Source organism: Aulostomus chinensis, chromosome 5 (genome assembly GCF_037954235.1).
Source record: "Aulostomus chinensis isolate RoL2024-O1b breed Wild chromosome 5, RoL_Achi_v1.0, whole genome shotgun sequence".
NCBI lineage: Eukaryota > Metazoa > Chordata > Actinopteri > Syngnathiformes > Aulostomidae > Aulostomus > Aulostomus chinensis.
The window spans coordinates 8,348,086-8,367,711 of NC_141324.1; the positions used below are offsets into that span (position 1 = coordinate 8,348,086).

Genomic DNA, 19,626 nt, shown 5'->3' on the forward strand with positions numbered 1-19,626 from the left:
TTTGAGGAACAAGTCCGATTGGCCTGCATTCTTATGACATCATGAGAATCCTCACCAAGCTCCTGTACAGATGTGGCTCATTGAGCTAATTAGTTAGCACCACCATATATTGTGTCAGCTTCGAGCTGCTCTGGAGTAGTCGTCATGGTGAGGCAACTGTCTCTGGGTGTGATCATTCTGGCAGTTTTTGCAGTTACTGATGCAAATCCAGGTAGTCAACCTCATATATGTGTTTGAAGTGCACAAGAACTGTTCTCACAAGACTTAATTTGCAGATATCCAAGTGCTATGTGGAAAACACTCAGTGAGAATCGTATGGAGGATCGGTCCGGAGATGATGCCGTACATAGCTCGGCTCTTCCTTGGAAATTGCTTGCGGTCCCAGGTTGATGTTCTTCCCAACGGAGGGGCTGATGTACAATTCAACTACCCGCTTGCTGACTGTAAATTTAAAAAGCAGGTAAAGTAAATGCTTCCTCTTGAATGCCTCTAAGCCTCTGCGTCGTCTCAACAAACCTTCTCCTCCAGATGAAGGGAAAACGTCTCATTTATCGAAATGAGCTGAGCTTCAGGCCACAGCCCAAGTCCAAACCTGCAGCTTACACTTTTCCTATTGAATGCGTCTATAAAAGGTACCGCTTCTATAACTGACACTCCTGTTTATTCTTGGCATACAAGCTGAAAGTTGGTTGGATTTCAGGCCTGAAGGGTGGGTTCCCCCGTTCCTGAACCCAGGATCGAGTGTGTCTGCAGGTCGGGGTGGACTTGTGTTCCACATGGCGCTCCTGAATGGTGAGGCCTCACACTGCTTTAACACAAATGCTGTGACACCACTCACACATGGCCCTTTCCCTCAACAGAGCAGTTATCCCACCCGGCAGAAACAAACGTCATCCCTCTGGGCTCCTTCATCCCCATATGGGCAGCAGTGGAGCAGACGTTCCATCAGCCGCTGCTGCTGCTCATGGAGGAGTGCGTGGCGGCCAAGACACCAGAGCTGCAGCCTGACAGCCAGGTGTTCCATATCATTGGCAATAAAGGGTGAGCAAGAAGCAGGTTCTGACCAGGGAGGTTTCTGGCGGGCTCTAATCTGTTTGACTGGTCCACAGATGTCTTTTTGACAGCGTGAATGGAAACTCCGTGTTCCTTCCTCGATACCACTCGTCTGCACTCACCCTGTACCTGCAGTCCTTTGCCTTCGGCCTGGGAGAGGAGGTGAGAGGCGCTGGAGCTGCTGGATGGAATGTCTTTGTGAATCAGTGTTGACTGATGTTTTCTCCAGGTATACATCCACTGTAACCTTGTCGCATGGGATCCTACACGACTTGATGAAACCAAGAAGGCTTGTCAGTACTCCAAGCAAAGTGGACTGTAAGACTTGTGCTTTTGGCAGTATGGAAACGTGTTCACTATGTTCTGGATGAGATGGCTTTCACTAGTTTATGGAGGTGGAGGGCATCTCTGAGTCTGACTTGTAGAGCTGCATAGATTGGCCTTCTGATTCCAGCTCTACCATCTTTAGTTTTGAAAACTAAAAATGGTGCTTTTTGGATGCAAATTCCAATGTATTGCAACATTCTCATTTCAATTGGAAAAGTAAGTGCACCAGACAACTCTGGGGTACCAAAACTTGATTTAAAATGTGTTGTGCAGAAATGGCCTTGTGTGGTGGGCCACTGTGTGATTACTTGAATTTGTTAATTTTGAATGTTGGGCTTATTGAGTGGTTGCCTGGAAGTCTAGCCTCTGTATTTCCTCGCTATGAAGCTGATCAACTCTCTTTCAAGCTGGGAACTCCTAGATGACCCGTTCCAGAGTAACTTGTGCAGCTGCTGCGGCTCAACGTGCAGGTCCAGGCCCAAACGAGGAATTGAACAGGGTATTTCTTTAATATCTGCTCTGGATTTTATTTGTTTGTTGTGAGCGCTCATCTTCCACCCCTTACAGAATCCCAGGGCTTCAGTCAGCATTCTGTTTTGGGACCCCTCATCATAGTGGACCAGTCTGACTCGAGGAAAATAGCAGAGGGCTCTGTCATTGCTGCTGACTCTAAGGTATAATGTCAGGAAATGTTTGGGTTTTTTTAATTAAAGGAAGACTAATTCACTTTTTTTTTTTTTTTTCAAACCAGGAAAGTCTAAGCTGAGACTGATCGCAGAGGCACTGGGAGGAAAAAGATCTACGACTTCATGTCAACTGAAACTGGCTGTGTTCCATTAAATGATCTGCGCCCTCTTATTTTGGTCTGACTTCACGCTGTGCCTCATTTTCTCTAACAGATGTTGTACAGTGGTTCATTACTGGGGGGTGTAACTACTAAACTGACATTAAGATCCAGATGTTGCAGTCTAGTTAATGATCAACTACATGGAACTGTTTACCATTTCCTTATTCAGAGGAAACTGACGGTCTAAGACGCTACACACTGGAGCTCTGAGGTTAAGGGTCGGCTGCACCGAAGTGTCTCAGCCCGTGAAGGCCAGACTTGGTCTTTGGGCACAAAATGATGTCCACCACTAAAATAACATGGGAAACAGTGTTTGCTGCTGGGGGGAGAGTACAATACTTCATGGATCTTCTTCCAGACTTGTAGTGTAAATGGACCCTGGTGTCTCCTTAACTCATTCATACACGTCATGCTATCAGTATCACATGATGCTTGCTGCTCTGCACTACAACCCTCCAACCTACCGGTCATTCAAAAGCAGTTGCTACCTCGACTTAGACGTCCCTCATGTACTCACCAGAGTTGGCAGAACCAGTTTCAGGTCCTGTGCACAATCTCAACTGAAGGATTTAGTCTGTTCTCCTCAAATTATGACATGTTATGAATCTTGAACTGTGGAGAATTCCTGTCAACTCTAGGAAAAATGGATGTCTCTAAGTTGGGGGGGGGGGGGGGGGGCACACCTGTGCAAAAACTTATAAATGTCAGAGCCTGCTGAGTCATGGTGCATGTCTCAGGTGATGGCACCACAGGAAGAGGGAAGTGGAATTTTGGCATGAACATGGTTGTGCAGCCCCACCCCCTCCACAGAAACAGCCTCTCCTGATGGCCAGAATCCATGAACCAGCATCTACGCAGGGGTTTGTTCTCCAGATAGTCAAAACTGCAAAATGTGTATATCAGCACGCTATAGTGTACTTGCGAACAAAATGTATTTGTTTCAATGAGGCCTGACTAGAATGGATCTAGAAACAAGTTCAGCCTTACTTGTCTACTGTATTTATAATACAGCCACTGCTAAACAAGTTACATGTTTTACTTTTTTTTTCCCTGCTTTTTGAATGTCTGAGCAGCTCCAGCGGAGAATCCCAAACTTCCCTTTCCTGGCGTTCCCAGGCCAGCGTGGAGATAACCGCTGAACTCGGTCTGCCTTCTCCCAGCTGGATGAGCCTGGAGCACCTCCCCAGGGAGGCACCCTGACCAGAAACCTGAGTCCCTCATGAATGCTCTCCTGTGGAAAATTGTATAATCCTCCCTGTAGATACAGTTTTGATGTGAATGTGGGATCATCTTCATTAAAAATGTCTAAATCCTACAACACAATGAAATTAAACATTTTGCCAACAAATGACCAATCGTGATGTTCCATATGAGAACGATCTGATTGTTCTGAATGCCTCTTCACTTTCACTCAACAGTCTGCTGTTTAGCGAGAGCAGTTCTTTTTAGTTTGCCCCACATTTTCCAGCCTGGCCTAATATCCATAACACACATACACACACACAGGAACTGGCCACACATGCCATTTACCCCAGCACCTCCAGATCAGTGCACCTATGTGGTAGTGGTGGATCTGTTGTTTGGAGGGTTAATTACTCAGGATACTTTAACCATTCAAATCATCTGAGCTCTTCATCCTACACACACTGAAAAAGTTTGGTTGTTTGCTTGCAAAAAAAACAAAAAAAAGTTGTTGGAATGGCTCCCAGAGTGAACGGCTCTTCTTGATCCGGCTCACTTGAGAGTCTCATCATGGCCAATGCAGGCTGGAAAGAGCCGGTGGTAATCAGGCCGGTGCAGCTGACACGCGCCTCACCAGGTGAAAGCGTTTTCCTAAATTATCGTCCCTCACTCAGTCAATAAAAAGAGCCGTGAGGTCAGAAACCAGAGTTCAGTCATGATGGCTTTCCTTTGGCAAGGTGTATTGCTCCTGAGCCTGGCCACTGCCATTTCAGTGCTTGCAGGTAATCTTGTTCAGTGATGGCCGGAGACAGTTTCAAACTGTTATTATTCAGGTGGTAAAACTCTTCCCCTCTCACAGACATGAAACTGGACTGCAAGCCTGATTTTGTGACGCTGGTGTGGAAAGCTGGCAAGTCTCATGTTGATCCAGCACTCCTCCGGCTGGGTAACTGTCTTCCCACCAGTGTATCGTCTCGGGAGACCGTTTTCAAAGTGGAGCTTGCGGATTGCAACTTCAGGAGACTGGTGAGTGGGTGGGCTGCTCCCTGTCAAGGTGACTCTAATATCTTCCCAGCTTCTAACACTTGTCAATTGAACAGGTTACTGGGGATCAGCTGGTCTACTCCAATGATCTGACCCTAGTTTCTTCTCCTGATTCTTACCATGTTCCATCCTTCACCCTGCCAGTTGTCTGTACCTTTAACAGGTGGGTGGGTTTTAATTTCCTTACTGAAGTGAGATTCTTTAAAGTACCCAGCTAATGAAAGCTTTCTCTTGCAGACCAAAAGACTGGTACCCACTCACCTATGACCCAGTGTTTCACACACATGACCAGGCAGCTCTAGTCTTCCACATTGGACTCATGAATGGTGGGTGCTTGGTTGAAAGCCAACAACTGTAGACAGGACCCAAATGACTTCCTAATCTGTTTATAGATGACTTCTCTGGCCCAGCTCCATCTACTAGCTTCTCCCTGGGCTCCTTTATCCCCATCATGGCTAGTGTGGAGCAGAATGCACACCAGCAGCTGCTGCTGCTGCTTGAGGAATGTGTGGCTGCAGACACAGCAGAGCTGCAGCCTGACAGCCATTTATACCCAGTAATCACCAACAAGGGGTACGCTTGCTTCACACGCAAAAATGCTATGAATTCTCATCGAAACCTTTTTAACAATGTGTTCTTTTGCCAAGATGCCTGACGGACAGTAAAAAATCTCGCTCCAAATTTCAACCAAGACAAAAATCCTCTGAAATCCAACTATCCCTTCAAGCCTTTAGGTTTGCTCTCGGAAAGGAGGTAAAATATCAGACTTAAACTTCATGCAGCAGCCAACATTGCGTTATATGTAAGTGCTTGGACTAGACTGACTTGGTGCCTTGTTTCATCCCTCTACAGGTGTTCATCCACTGTAAACTTGTAGCCTGGGACCCTGTTGACCTTGGTAAAACCAAAAAGGCCTGCCACTTCAATGAGCATGGGTAAATTAAGTTCATTAATCCCTGAAGCACTCAAGATTGTGCTTGTGCAAGCAGGTTTGTCTCTATTGTCCAGGGCCTTCAAGACTCTTAAGTGCATTTGGGTTAAATTTGGCAAAACCTCTAGCTTGCCAGATGTCATTTGTTGGCTGACACTTTGAACCTGTTCATGTGCTTGAGTTTCTACCGAGCACTTGGGTTGGCCTGTTCATAGGCTCACTATCATTCTGAGTCAAAAGTATCAGTTTCTCCTACTTGCCAAATAATAATCCCCATTCTTGCCAGTCGTTGGGAGCTGCTGGATAATCCTGCCTATAGCAACCTCTGTGACTGCTGTGAATCCAGTTGCAAGTCCAGGAAAACAAGAAATACAGATTCAGGTATTTGGAAGGTGGAGGAATGTTGCCACTGCAGCTGGGCTCCTTATGCTGGTCTAACTTTTTTTTTTTAACATTAAAGGGAACCATGGAATAGTGAAAATTGCAGTTGTGGGCCCCCTCATAATCAGAGATTCCCTGAAATGGTAGGTGTGGATGGGGGGGGGGGGCATAATGTATACATAAATGCTTAAACTGTCTCCTTCCAACACAGATCATCCAATGGACTGGCTACTTTGATCTTAAGTTTTATTTGACAAGCTTCTTGAAGCTGTCTGCTTTAACATTTCTGGTGGCAAAGCCATTAAATATGTACCTGAAATGATTACCAGTGTCTGGTCTCTGACTTTAGATTTCTTAAGTTGTTGCGTAAATGTGCATAAACTGGTTCCATATCAGCAGTACCATTATACACTTCAAGAGCACTCACAAGGAGACCTCAACAAGCTTGTGCAAAGGAAATTCAATGTCAAGTGGTCTATAGATTTGATGCCTACGTGTCTGAGGTTCGTTTAGTGTACGAACTGAACAGGCCTTAAAACAAAGTCAAGCTCTAAATATGTGGTATGAGCAATGGAAGTTCCTTGAATGACAAAAGAATTCAGAGGAAAAAACTGCTGGGAAAAATCAAACTTCCAGTGGAATTGTTTATTGTACTTGAACAGGCATATTTGGCTAAAACCAGAAAACAATTTTTAGGGTGTCAGGCATTTTTATATCTTGGTCTGAACATCTGAATCTAATGTGTGCTGTTCACAAGCACCTACATACTGTACATCCCTACATTCCCCCAGCCTGGAGAGGTCACCTGCTCTAGTCCTGCCTAATCCACTGACTCAGGAACATCACATCCAAATGATTCAAGCACAATGTGACACTTCAGTCGAGGTCCTGGTGTCAAGTGCTGTCGGCGTCAACTGGACTGTTGCAGTTCTAAGTTACAAATGGGGAACTGCAGGCTTTTATTACTCTGCATTGACTTTCTACAGACTCACTGGTCACATGAGCTCGGGGTTTCAGGATCATCAAGGTCAGATGAAAGTTGTTGGCCCAGCTGGTATTCAGGGGGTCATTTATCCAACCAGATTAACGTGGGTTCTAAAGGCCATGGGGATCGAAGTGTGGAGGGGGGCTTTGTCCTGAGGACGCTCCCAAGGAATCTCAACACCCGTTAACACTAGGATCCCCCCCAGACCTAACAACCCTCACAGTTTGGATCAATGACCACCGAACGGTCCACAGGGAGACTGGCTGGACTGTAGACAGTCACACCCAGTTATAAAACACAAGTGGAGAACTGTCTTCAAGAAAAAGGAAACAGTCCAGTTGATAACACCACTTGAGATGATTAGAAGTTATAACCTGAACAGTCAAACTAGCATTTGTTTGGAATTTGTCAAATTATATTGTTTCCTGTTTATCTAGAGCCTGTAAGTCTCCTAATACTCCTCTCCTTCCTCCTCTCCCTCACCTTCAATCGAGTCGACTCCGACCTCCTCATAATCTTTCTCCAGAGCTGCCATGTCCTCTCTGGCCTCTGAGAACTCACCCTCCTCCATTCCCTCCCCTACATACCAATGAACAAAGGCGCGCTTAGCATACATCAGATCAAATTTGTGGTCAAGCCGAGCCCAGGCCTCGGCGATGGCGGTGGTGTTGCTCAGCATGCACACAGCCCTTTGCACCTTTGCCAGATCTCCGCCAGGAACTACGGTAGGGGGCTGGTAGTTGATGCCCACCTTGAAACCAGTGGGACACCAGTCGACAAACTGGATAGACCGCTTGGTTTTGATGGTGGCGATGGCAGCATTGACATCTTTGGGAACCACATCACCACGGTACAGAAGACAGCACGCCATGTACTTTCCATGGCGAGGGTCACATTTCACCATCTGGTTGGCAGGCTCAAAGCAGGCATTGGTGATTTCAGCCACTGAGAGCTGCTCGTGGTAGGCCTTCTCTGCAGAGATGACAGGGGCGTAGGTGGCCAGTGGGAAGTGGATACGGGGATATGGCACCAAGTTGGTCTGGAACTCCGTCAGGTCAACATTGAGGGCACCGTCAAAACGAAGGGACGCCGTGATGGAAGACACAATCTGACTGATCAACCTGTTCAGGTTGGTGTAAGTAGGGCGCTCAATATCGAGATTCCTGCGGCAGATGTCGTAGATGGCCTCGTTGTCCACCATGAAGGCGCAGTCGGAGTGCTCCAGGGTGGTGTGGGTGGTCAGGATGGAGTTGTAGGGCTCCACGACTGCAGTGGACACCTGGGGAGCCGGGTAGATAGAGAACTCCAGCTTGGACTTCTTGCCGTAGTCAACAGACAGACGCTCCATCAGCAGAGAGGTGAAACCAGAGCCGGTACCTCCTCCGAAACTGTGGAAGACCAGGAAGCCCTGAAGGCCAGTGCACTGGTCAGCCTGAGGATGAAAAGCAAGGGATGATCAAATACTAAAAACGTATGAAGTTTGATTTGTTTTACTCAGTGAGAGTTGTAGACGAGAGGCGTTATCTTTTTGGGATGTTCTTGTTAATGCGACATCAATAACAAACTACTCCCAAATGTGCGGTGGGACTTGGGGATGACTTGAAGCAATTCAAGAATCTCAAGTCACGGTCACCTCACATAAACAGGATATCTTAGGAACATTTTCAACAAATTCTCCAGACTTACCACATATGTCCCCTAGAGGCCTAAAGGCTGAACTGTACAAATTTGGAAGGTCAAAGGACAAGGTCCAGTTTAGCTAATTATGAAGAAATACTGTAAGTTCTTGATCTCTGAATTGACCCACCAGCTTGCGGATCCTGTCCAGCACCAGGTCGATGATCTCTTTGCCGATAGTGTAGTGTCCACGGGCGTAGTTGTTGGCAGCATCCTCCTTGCCAGTGATAAGCTGCTCAGGGTGGAAGAGCTGGCGGTACGTCCCAGTGCGCACCTCATCTAAGGAGACAGATTGAGTTGCTTATTTTCAATGTCTGCATAATTGCAATGAAGGAGTCAGCATGGCTTCTGTCTGAGATTTTACCAATGACAGTGGGCTCCAGGTCCACAAAGACAGCTCGGGGGACGTGTTTTCCAGCACCAGTCTCACTGAAGAAGGTGTTGAAGGAGTCGTCCCCCCCACCGATGGCCTTGTCGCTGGGCATCTGGCCATCCGGCTGGATACCATGTTCAAGGCAGTAAAGCTCCCAGCAGGCATTTCCAATCTGGACACCAGCTTGACCAACGTGGATAGAGATACACTCACGCTGGGAAGAAGAGAAGGAAGATTTGGATTTGATTAAATCTGCAGCCTTGGCCAGGGAAGTTTCCGCTTGAAGAGCATTCACAGGAAGCAGACCTCAGCTAAAGCTAATAACTCACTGGATCTGGGCGTATACGCTAGCAGATATGGACTGGTGCAGGAATGTGTCCCAGAAACCATGTTGTCATTGTTGAACGTCCGATTCCCTTGTCTCAAAGCCGGAGTGGTTCATTCTAGTTTGAGATTTTTCTTTTAACACGTGGCTCTGTGCATAATAAATGCATCAACAGATTCTGAACTCATAAGTTTTCAGCCGTTTATACGTCTTAAAGTGGAAGTGTGAGGCTAGCTGAGCTGGTAACAAAGTCATGCGTCCACAGTGTAACTGGTGCATCGAATGTTTATTTAATTCAAACTTATCTTTGTCCTTCTAACAGTCGCATTTACGCTCCAAGTATTATAAAAGTGGCGTTCAAGTGTTAAGATTATCTTGTTGAATAAAATGTGTTAATCACATAAATTTGTCACATTTTGGCAATGATGAAAAATCCAAATATCCCATTCGCTTTTGGTCAAGGGAACCCGCGAAGATGGAAACTTCTGGATCAGCTTGCTGGGATTAAATACGCTTTCATTTATTTATAATAGTCCATGTAGTGTTGCAGTTAAATTATTGAAAATATGAACAAACTTAAACTCAGCTTATTCCAAGATCTAACCCAAAAAGGTCCCTTTTATTTGTGCCATGCTTTAGTTTTTGCACAATTATTAGCAAGCAATTAAGAGAAACCTCCTTGATGGATGAAAGGACAGGAACTCAATGACATAACCACACTAGAGATAATAAGGCCTTTTATACTTTGACAACAGGGAATAAAAGGTGTTTGATACAAGAATGACGAAATATTTCGGTGATTTCCTCTGGTCTTGCATAGACGTCCTCTCCTGTTGAAGTCCACATGATGAACTGATTTCGAGGAGCCTTGTTCTGCAGGGCTCTGCTGCGACACTCGTGTCTGTGCTCATTTGGATTACAGAGAGGGGATTATCTAGGTCAGACATGTTGGAGTGTGCTGTCACTTTAAAAAGCTGCATTCTCTCTGACGTTTGGTGCCCCAGAATTGTGTTTTATCGACAGTGTAATGCAAAATAAAGATATTGCGTGACATATTTTAATGTAAAAAAAAAAAAAAATCACAAAATTTATCAGTAGAGGATGAAGAAGATCATTAAGGATAATTACGTAATATACAATTACACATATGTTGAATGAATGGAAATCAAATTAACACGCTGACAGTAAATTTGGTGGATGCAGTGGTCAGGCAATGGTAGGCTATGTAAGCAGATTTAAGAGTCATGTGGGAAGAGGATTAGGTATTTACTAGTCAGGCATGCATTCAACAACAGACACAAAACTCTAAAGAATGTTCTCCTCATTTGATAGAATTAATATTGCCAATTAATCGTGTATAACTGTAAATAAACAGTGAGCAGGAGAACACGACATAAAAGGCTGCGTCATAGAAATCTTCCAGGAATGACCCACTTTCCTTTGTTCAGTCACAGACTTTCAGAACAAGAGCTCTGAGGAGGAATGTTAGAAATGAGACTCTTACCATGGCGGCTTGTCGATCTTCTGCGATGCAACGAGACAAGTCTGGAGGAGAGTGAAAGTGCGTGTGTGTGAGGTGCGAGACGGGCGCTGTCCGACGCTGCTCTGATGGTGCTCAGCATTCCGCCTCCCGAGGAGGGCAGGTGAAGTGCGCCACCCCCCCACCCCCCCCCACCGCCACCCCCTCCATCTGCCGCAGTCTCTCACCCACAAACATCAGCTTAACGAGCACAAGTCTTCCAAATGTTCTAACATCCCGTGACGTGTAAAACCTCATTTGGGGGAGATGATCATGTCCGTTTTGCGGCCATTTGCTACAATTGTTGGATTAGAAGAGGAGAGTCTCACAAAACCGTGGCCTTCGTGTTGAAAACCCTCGGGTGGAGTCACAGTGTCGAAGTGCTGAGACAGAAAAATAAATTGGCATTATGAGATTAAAAAGTCATGATTTTAAGATCAAAAGGAACAACATTGTACAATCAACTTCATTGCGACCGCACACGTCACAGATATGACGCAACGAAATGCAGCAGATATAATAACATGATATAATAATGTACAGAAGTGCAGGGTATGGAACGATCCATAAATATATACGAAAACGATATTACTAGAGTACACAGTACAAGTATACAGTATGTACAGTGGTGCAGTTTGGGATTATTAGAGGGATTAAACAGTATGTACAATTATGCAATGAGTGATTTACAGAACATACAGAGTGTGCAGAATAAATGTACAGTACTACAATGATAAGTACTTAGCTGTACTTGTATAGCGTAGAGCGAAGTAGATTAAGGTGAATAGCGCAGTGACGTCATTTATGAAAGCTATTTTCTACCGTTAATAGAAATCATGACAGAAAATCGAGGAGATTCAACATTTTATGTAAATTGAAACGAGGTTAAAAAAGGGAAAGAGTATTATATAATATAGGTCGAAGCTATGAGAAGGGTTAAATCGTGATATAAATTAAGAGTAATTCTAAGGTAAAAGTCAGAATTGTTATATAAATTGAAATGATTAATTAAAAGTGTGAGATAAATGTGAAACGATATTATAAATCGAAATAATGACGTGAAAACTTGTGATTATGACATGAAAACTCATGATCAATAATCATATCATCAGCTGAAATTATGGCATTGCAATAGAGTCAGAATTAAGACATTTGATTCCTCGACCTTTGAGGAGTTTGATCCCTTCATTTTTGACATAGAATGAAAAATGTAATTTCCAAGCCTCGGCCACACTTTAATAGGAACACTTCAGTCGAACTCTCAAACTTTGATGATCCTCCAAACTTTGATGGACTCAACTTCTTCATATCTTCTATTCATTTGTCACAGTCATAGCTTAGAGGTTTTTGTTTTTGTTTTTACTCGACGTGTATGGGCTGATAAGCTCCCATTCTAAATATTGGTGTGTGTCCATGTTTCACTGGACTTCAACCGTGCCGATGAACAATAATCACAGCTCCACCACAGGTGCCTCACCGGCTCACACTTTGCTGTCCTCCCGCCTGCTTTGCATGTTGCATTCACGTTCCAAACCGTGTCGTAACTCAAAAAGTCACAAGCAAATGGAAGTTGTATCTCAGCCGAGGAGAGATTTTTGCTTCATGGCGTTTATAAGACAGCAAAAACGGTTGCATTCTTCATTTTTGTCACGTACGCAGGTCTCTTAAATAACATCTGTGCTTTTTTTGCTGTTTCTTCTCCGCCTCTTAACGCCGCGCGGATATGTACGAGCCTTCCTGAAGCACTCAGGTTGTACTAAGTTCATGTCTAAACCTCAGAGCTCAAAAGCTTCATATAACGATTCAGTATGATTGCAGCCTGGAGGAATTTAAGCTACCCTTTCACCCTGTCCTCGGGCCGGACTGCAGCCGGACTGCGGTCGCCACAAGTGTGTGGTTGGTTGTCTCTGAACAGAGGAGGTCAGAGCTCGAACCCCACTGGCAGCAGAGAGTGCTCAGGAAAACGCTTCAATGTGCCGCCGAGTGCCGAGTTTGTCGCGAGGGTGTCCGGTATCCCCACCATGGCCAAGTTACCCTACCAAGAGACCGCGGACGGCCTGGACGCAGCATTCATCGGCGTCCCTGTAGACACCGGAACGTCCAACCGACCCGGAGCAAGGTGCTGTCTCTGTCTGCAGAGACCGACATTTCTTCCTCCTGACCCAAGACAAATTATATGGTGCCTGCAAAGGACGGCACAGTGGTGCAGTGGTCAGCACTGTCCCCTCACAGCAAGAAGGTTCCGAGTTCGAACCCCGGCTAGAGCACGGGGTCTTTCTGGGTGGGTTATCTCCGGTACTCCGGCTTCCTCCCACAGTCCAAAGACATCAAGAGGGGACCAGGTTAATCCAGACTCTAAATTGACCGTAGGTGTGGCTGGGTGAGCCAATGGTTGTCTGTCTCTATGTGTTGGCCCTGCCATGGACTGATGACTGTCCAGGGTGAACCCCGCCTCTCGCCCGAAAGCTGCTGGGATAGGCTCCAGCCCCTTTGACCCATAACAGGATAAGTGGAAGAAAATGGATGTCAGGTCACCAGTCCATCGCAGGGCCAATACATAGAGACAGACAACCATTGGCTCTCCCAGCCACACCTACGGTCAATTTAGAGTCTGGATTAACCTGGTCCCTCTTGATGTCTTTGGACTGTGGAGGAAGCTGGAGTACCAGAGAGAACCCAGCAGGAACAGGGAGAACATGGAGACTCACACAGAAAGACCCCGTGTTCAAACCTGGAACCTTCTTGCTGTGAGGTGACAGTGCCGAGGTGACCACTGCACCACCGGGCTGACACCCCCCCCCCCCCCCCCCCCACAACCCTTAACAGGATAAGTGGTAGAAAATGGATGGATGAATGTTGCCTGCAAAAACAGCCATGCAACAGTGGCGGAAAGTAACTAAGTACATTTACTCAAGTATGGTACTTTAAATTTGGAGTTAAATTTACTACTTAACTTGGATTATTTGGTATCTTCCATACTTCTCCACTGTATCCTGTTATTAGAAAACTTAATCAAGCCGTATAAATACAACATTGGGTCAAATGTTAGGCCCTGATGGCTTTTAAGGATTTACAAAAAGCAGTTTGTTGTTACATTCCAATTATACCTGAAGTTGTCCACTTTGTGTATTTAGTTGTACTTTAATATTTATATGAGCCCAACCTCACAATTTTTTTTCACTTACACATATCAGAGTAACAAGATCCAACAACCCCCCCCCCACACACACACACACCCACAAACATTAAAGGATAAGCAGTATGGAAAATGGATGGATATCGGAATATTTGATCAATATTGGGTATAAATGCTTTTTTAAACATTCTTTTTACTTCAGTTCAATTAGGATGTTACCACTTGAGCATATCTCAAATTATTTTACATTTAATGTAGTAAATGACTTACAATACAGGTATCAAAGACAAATAAAAGAAAATGAATAAAATTAGTATAATAAAGCCACCTGACAGACAAATAATCACTAAAAAAAAACACAAACAGATGAAAAATAAACATCACATTTGGGGGGGGGGGGTGACCACTGATTAAAAGTTGTTATAACCTTCTGATAGCTCATGGCAACCTTATGCCGCGGAGCATACGTCTCCAATGCGACATGTGCCGCTACATAATCCAGAAAAGGCCCCCATATTTTATTGTAGTTTTGTGCTGATCCTTTGAGAGAGTATCTTATATTTTCAAGTTTGAGAAGGTAAAGTTCTTCCTTGATCCAGTGTGTAAATGTTGGGGGTTTACAGTCCCTCCATTTGATCAAAATTAGCCACCTGGCCAGGAGCGTGAGGACAGCAATACTATCTGATTAGGCTCTAGTTAGACCGAGAGGGTCAGGGGCATGGTGGAATCGGCTGTTTGACTACTAGTTAGCTTAGCACAATGACTGGTTGTGGACAGGAAGTGTTTGCATACTCAAAGTATAATAGGAATCATCAAATAGCTTTTCTCCAAATTACTTTTTGCATGCATTGATATAAATATGGCTGTGTATACACTTTGTTTTGAAGTAACAATTTAAAATTACAATACATTGTCATTTTAGAAAGACATAGCTGGAACTACTTTCCTGACTGGGCGCAGTGATTGGTTGCAGCACTTCCAAAGCTCCACTGTAACAAAATAAAATGTTTGTTGATGAATGGGAGCACGATTGCTGCTTTTAATCTCAGCCACCTCTCAGAGAGGATGAGGAGGATAACTTCTGGGCAAAGTCTATTTCATGACTTGATGGAAAAGATGCTAACACTTCCCACCAACGACCATCCACTGTGCTATGCTAATTGGCAATTAGCATGTTTCAGCTTCCTAATGCAGGACAGAGGCAGGGGGGTGGGGGTTGCATCTTAATGTCAGGCTCTTGGCAGTACAGCAAAATGCGAATTTCCCCAAAAGCTGATGTGTTTCTTTAACTAAAGTACTGACTGAGACTATCAATAAAACTGTAACTTTAGCCATCCAAGCTCAAGCATGAGAGCTAAAAGTATCATCCATACACAGTCGTGCTGGGAAAGTCCTACTGATACATGCAGGTGTAAGCCGCATTTCAATGTTGGCAACCACTAGTTTACCTCTAAATACTACAGTAAACTGTGTGTTGCCCCTGCTGATATTGGATCTTGGCTCTGCCCTGTGCAGGTTTGGCCCCCGGCAGATCAGAGGCGAGTCTGCCTTGCTGAGGTCTTACAACAGTGGTACCAGGGCAGCGCCGTATGACTCCCTCATGGTGGCTGATATCGGGGATGTCAATGTGAATGTTTATGACCTGAAGGACACCTGCAGACGCATCAGGGAGGCCTATAGAAAGGTCCTGGCCACCGGCTGTGTCCCTCTGACGATGGGTTAGTAATTGCCACCGCAGAGGAAGAACACTCCCTTTGGTTTTTCACCTTCTAGATATATTGAAGATGAGTCTCAATAATTGACCAAATGTTGGATGTTTAGCTATTTTTGCTGTCTGCAGGTGGTGATCACACAATTGCATACCCAATCCTTCAAGCTGTTGCTGAGAAGTAAGTAGTAATGCTTCAGTGCATCAGGGTCCAAGTAGGAGAAGCTACATCCAAGGGTTGTTGTCACCATTCATTTATTTTCTCAGTTTGTGACGACAGCTAGTTTTTTTCAGATGTACATTTTCAGGCACAAAGATTTTCAGTTAAAAAAGGAACCATTCATCTTCTACATGCTCATGCAAAAAAATCCATCAAGGTGTAAAATCAATAGATTAATCCAACATGGCTGCTACTGGAAGTTGGCAAAAGTGAGAGAGATCCAACTTTGCTCCCATTGAGAACTGTATCGTTCCATAGTATTTAGTGAAAAGATTCTTCAGCTAAATTGTGAACATGAATGAACTTTGGCCTTGCTTAGGAACTGAAAAACCAGCTATTAGTTACAAGCATCACAGGTTGTTGACCCGTCCAGGGTGAACCCCGCCTCTCGCCCGAAGGCAGCTGGGATAGGCTCCACCCCCTGCGACCCTTAACAGCAGTAGAAAATGGATGGATGGATGGCATCACAGGTTGCTGATTGACACCCAGTGCTGTTGATACTTGCAACAATGACTTTTTTAAAAGGTGGCAATGCTTTCATACACCAATGACAGCGGTATCAATTGAGAGTTCAGTATCTTGTTCAAGTGCACTTCAGCACGAGCCATAGAGCAGCTGGGGATGGTGCCAGTTGTCCCGTGTTTACTAGACGGCCACTTTCCCACGTGAACCATGCCAAATCTACGAGAACCTTAACAATACCAACCCTCGCACCCATTTGAAACACCATGTCCTCACTTGTTCCAACCTGTAATCATTCAACAGGCATGGTCCTGTGGGCCTGATCCACATTGATGCTCACGCGGACACCAGTGATGTGGTCTTGGGCGAGAAGATTGGTCATGGGACTCCATTCAGACGGTGTGTGGAGGAGGGGCTACTGGACTGCAAGCGAGTGGTCCAGATTGGCCTTCGTGGTACAGGCTACTCCCCAGATTCTTATGAGTGGAGCCGAGCTCAGGTACACCACCATTCTGGTACTGGATGATGTCTTTGTGAGTCTGAACATATTGGGGGAAACCTTATTAGTAGTGGAGGTCTCAAAGGTCCACATGAACCTGATGTTCAGCGATCCAACCCAAGAACCAAGGATGTATTTGGGTTAGGGCAGGAATTTTTGGACCCATGAGGACCTTTTATTGGATGTTGGTTTGCGTTCAGGGGTTTCGCGTGGTTCAAGTGGAGGAGTGCTGGTTTAAATCTCTGGCGCCTCTGATGGCTGAGGTCAGGGCTCAGATGGGCAGCGGTCCCGTCTACCTCAGTTTTGACATTGACGCTCTTGACCCAGGATCGCCCCCGGAACAGGAACACCAGAAATCGCTGGGCTTACCCCCATACAGGTGAGCAGCCTGCAATACACCTCGGTCCTTCAATACCTTAAATTCTCAGAACATTTGAAATTTAGAAAATGTCTTTCTTCACATAAATGATTTAAAGTGTCCGTTACTGAATGAGGATTAAAGTATTTTTGTAATCTTGGATGACTGAAGGGAGTTGAGATTATTCGAGGTTGCCGTGGCCTGGACCTGGTTGGATGTGATCTGGTGGAGGTTTCTCCCCCCTATGACACAACAGGTACTGGTTTATTTTTTTCCATCAAATTATCAAATTTATTTTGTTAGTGTTATTGCTATTGTTTGTCTGTTTGGTTTTTTTTAACAACTATTTACATTGTTCGTCCTCTACAGGAAATACTGCACTGACAGGTGCCAACCTCCTTTTTGAAATGTTGTGTGTCCTCCCAAAAGTTAAATACTTCTGATAATTGCAAAGACCAAAACAGCATTTTTATCAAAGAGTACAGATGCAGCAATTATCTTTGTCTGCTCATAGGATTGTGCTAAAATTATAATAATTATGATAATGATTTTCATAAAAATTATTCTCCCCATCCCTGGTGGACGCTTGTAGAGGGGTGAGGGGGAACCCTCTACATTGTGGAACAGATCAATTAACAGCTAAAAATGATTATCATGTTGTTGTTTTTTTGTAACTCTGGGTTGGGTTGAAGACACCTCAGCTGAGCTATGTGTATAATAAAAAATGTATATTGCAAGAGACAAGAAGGACAAGTGCACTATTCAATTTTTTTTCTATTTTTTTCTTTTTCTTTTTTTTTCTTCTTTTTTCTATTGTTTTTTAATGTCATGCTGCTCAGTTGTACCGTACTTTAATTGGCCCTCGGGGATAAATAAAGTCATCTGTATCTGAATCTGAATCTGAATCTGAATCTGAATTCAAGGGTGTTGGAAACAGAACAAAGTGTAATTCATATTCATTTATAATGAAAATCTTATATGAAAAACATAATGTACGTATTTGGAAAAACCATAGGGATGTGGATGAAACGATGTCGCGCTGATTAAACGAGTATGGACGACATTTACCAGAGATCTACATGCTAACATGGACAGGACAGTCTGACGAAGTGAAGCTGGTGTACACATGATTTGATGGTTGATCTTGGACTGACGCAGGGTTACGTAAGAATATGATATTTGACTCAGGGATTCATTTGTATGTATCACAGCTGTACTTTACAATGACATCTCTTTTACCGGTTCACACATACATACACTCATACGCTGATGGTGGAGCTGCCGTGCAACGCACCAACCTACTCATCGGGAGCAAACAGGGGGTCAATATCATGCTCAAGGACACTTGGACAAGGTCACCGGGGGAAATGAAGATCGAACCAGCGACAGTTAGGCAGCTAAGATAGCCGCTGTACCGCCACCCAGGTGGCACCCCTGCGGTGGTCATGAGTTGTATGTGGGTCACTCTCAGTGCATCCTGGATGTCGGTAGAACTGAAACCTGGCCCCCAAAAGAGAGGAGGCCACCACAACAGAGTCCTGAGAACATCAACATGCTTTGGTCCTCTTTGTAGTTTGGCCTTGGTGTCTCGCAGTCTCCCTGTGTTTCCACAGATCCACCAGAGCTCCAACAGCCACCTGCATCGCCCCCCCTTTTTTATCCCCTACTATTACACCGGCCTGTGCTCCCCTTTCATGAACCAGTCTACCATCCAGTCCCCCATCAAGCTGGCTTGCTCTCCCTGCCTCCCCTCCCATGAATCAGTCTACCATCCAGTCCCCCATCAAGCTGGCTTGCTCTCCCTGCCTCCCCTTCCATGAACCAGTCCACCATCCAGTCCCCCATCAAGCTGGCTTGCTCTCCCTGCCTCCCCTTCCATGAAACAGTCTACCATCCAGTCCCCCATCAAGCTGGCTTGCTCTCCCTGCCTCCCCTTCCATGAACCAGTCTACCATCCAGTCCCCCATCAAGCTGGCTTGCTCTCCCTGCCTCCCCTCCCATGAACCAGTCTACCATCCAGTCCTCCATCAAGCTGGCTTGCTCTCCCTGCCTCCCCTCCCATGAACCAGTCTGCCATCCAGTCCCCCATCAAGCTGGCTTGCTCTCCCTGCCTCCTCTCCCATGAACCAGTCTGCCATCCAGTCCCCCATCAAGCTGGCTTGCTCTCCCTGCCTCCTCTCCCATGAACCAGTCTGCCATCCAGTCCCCCATCAAGCTGGCTTGCTCTCCCTGCCTCCCCTTCCATGAACCAGTCTACCATCCAGTCCCCCATCAAGCTGGCTTGCTCTCCCTGCCTCCCCTTCCAGAAGCTTCCTTCTTCAACTGTTATTAACATTTCCATGTTTCCCACATTTTGCATTGTAAACTGTTTTCTTGTCTGTAACAACTTCTACTGCACGTCTGTCCCTCCTGGTGAGGGATCCTCCTCCCCTCCTCACCCTGAGGTTTCTCAGATTTTTCCCTGTTAAAGGGTTTCTATGGAGTTTCTCCTCAGTCGATGTGAGGCTCTGTGGACAGAGGATGTTGTTATGATGCTATGGGAAGCCCTTTGAGACAAACTGGTGGGGAAAACGGGCTATACCAATAAAATTGCCTTGCC

The 19,626-nt window shown here is 45.3% G+C and overlaps 4 protein-coding genes across 5 annotated transcripts; 3 read left to right on the forward strand and 1 right to left on the reverse strand.

The window, feature by feature from the left end:
* The first annotated feature begins 55 nt into the window (after positions 1-55).
* On the forward strand, positions 56-2,262 carry LOC147261036 (zona pellucida sperm-binding protein 3-like). Its single transcript, XM_086202869.1, has 10 exons — positions 56-211; positions 276-460; positions 529-632; positions 701-792; positions 861-1,041; positions 1,110-1,215; positions 1,283-1,371; positions 1,788-1,879; positions 1,948-2,054; positions 2,132-2,262. Exons 1-10 carry the CDS (start codon positions 145-147, stop codon positions 2,144-2,146), a joined length of 1,038 nt encoding a protein of 345 aa, XP_086058995.1. The 5' UTR covers positions 56-144; the 3' UTR covers positions 2,147-2,262.
* A 1,788-nt stretch (positions 2,263-4,050) lies between these two features.
* On the forward strand, positions 4,051-6,087 carry LOC147261037 (zona pellucida sperm-binding protein 3-like). The gene is made up of 10 exons (XM_086202870.1): positions 4,051-4,191; positions 4,269-4,435; positions 4,510-4,616; positions 4,691-4,779; positions 4,846-5,026; positions 5,101-5,206; positions 5,306-5,388; positions 5,671-5,765; positions 5,845-5,908; positions 5,977-6,087. Coding segments are annotated over exons 1-10 (960 nt in total). The 5' UTR covers positions 4,051-4,124; the 3' UTR covers positions 5,978-6,087.
* Positions 6,088-6,389: 302 nt separating this feature from the next.
* Positions 6,390-10,765, reverse strand: LOC147261038 (tubulin alpha-1B chain). Its single transcript, XM_086202868.1, has 4 exons — positions 10,630-10,765; positions 8,792-9,014; positions 8,558-8,706; positions 6,390-8,182 (listed from the first exon to the last, which is right to left on the reverse strand). Exons 1-4 carry the CDS (start codon positions 10,630-10,632, stop codon positions 7,202-7,204), a joined length of 1,356 nt encoding a protein of 451 aa, XP_086058994.1. The 5' UTR covers positions 10,633-10,765; the 3' UTR covers positions 6,390-7,201.
* A 979-nt stretch (positions 10,766-11,744) lies between these two features.
* On the forward strand, positions 11,745-18,084 carry agmat (agmatinase (putative)). 2 transcript variants are annotated; one of them, XM_086204820.1, is made up of 7 exons: positions 11,745-12,763; positions 15,296-15,498; positions 15,621-15,669; positions 16,474-16,669; positions 16,870-17,048; positions 17,199-17,283; positions 17,397-18,084. In XM_086204820.1, the coding sequence occupies exons 1-7, from the start codon at positions 12,453-12,455 to the stop codon at positions 17,409-17,411; spliced, it is 1,038 nt and encodes a 345-aa protein (XP_086060946.1). In that variant the 5' UTR covers positions 11,745-12,452; the 3' UTR covers positions 17,412-18,084. The 2 variants fall into 2 exon arrangements, with proteins under 2 accessions (XP_086060946.1, XP_086060945.1); XM_086204819.1 differs by having other exon boundaries at positions 17,199-17,456.
* The last annotated feature ends 1,542 nt before the right edge of the window (positions 18,085-19,626 follow it).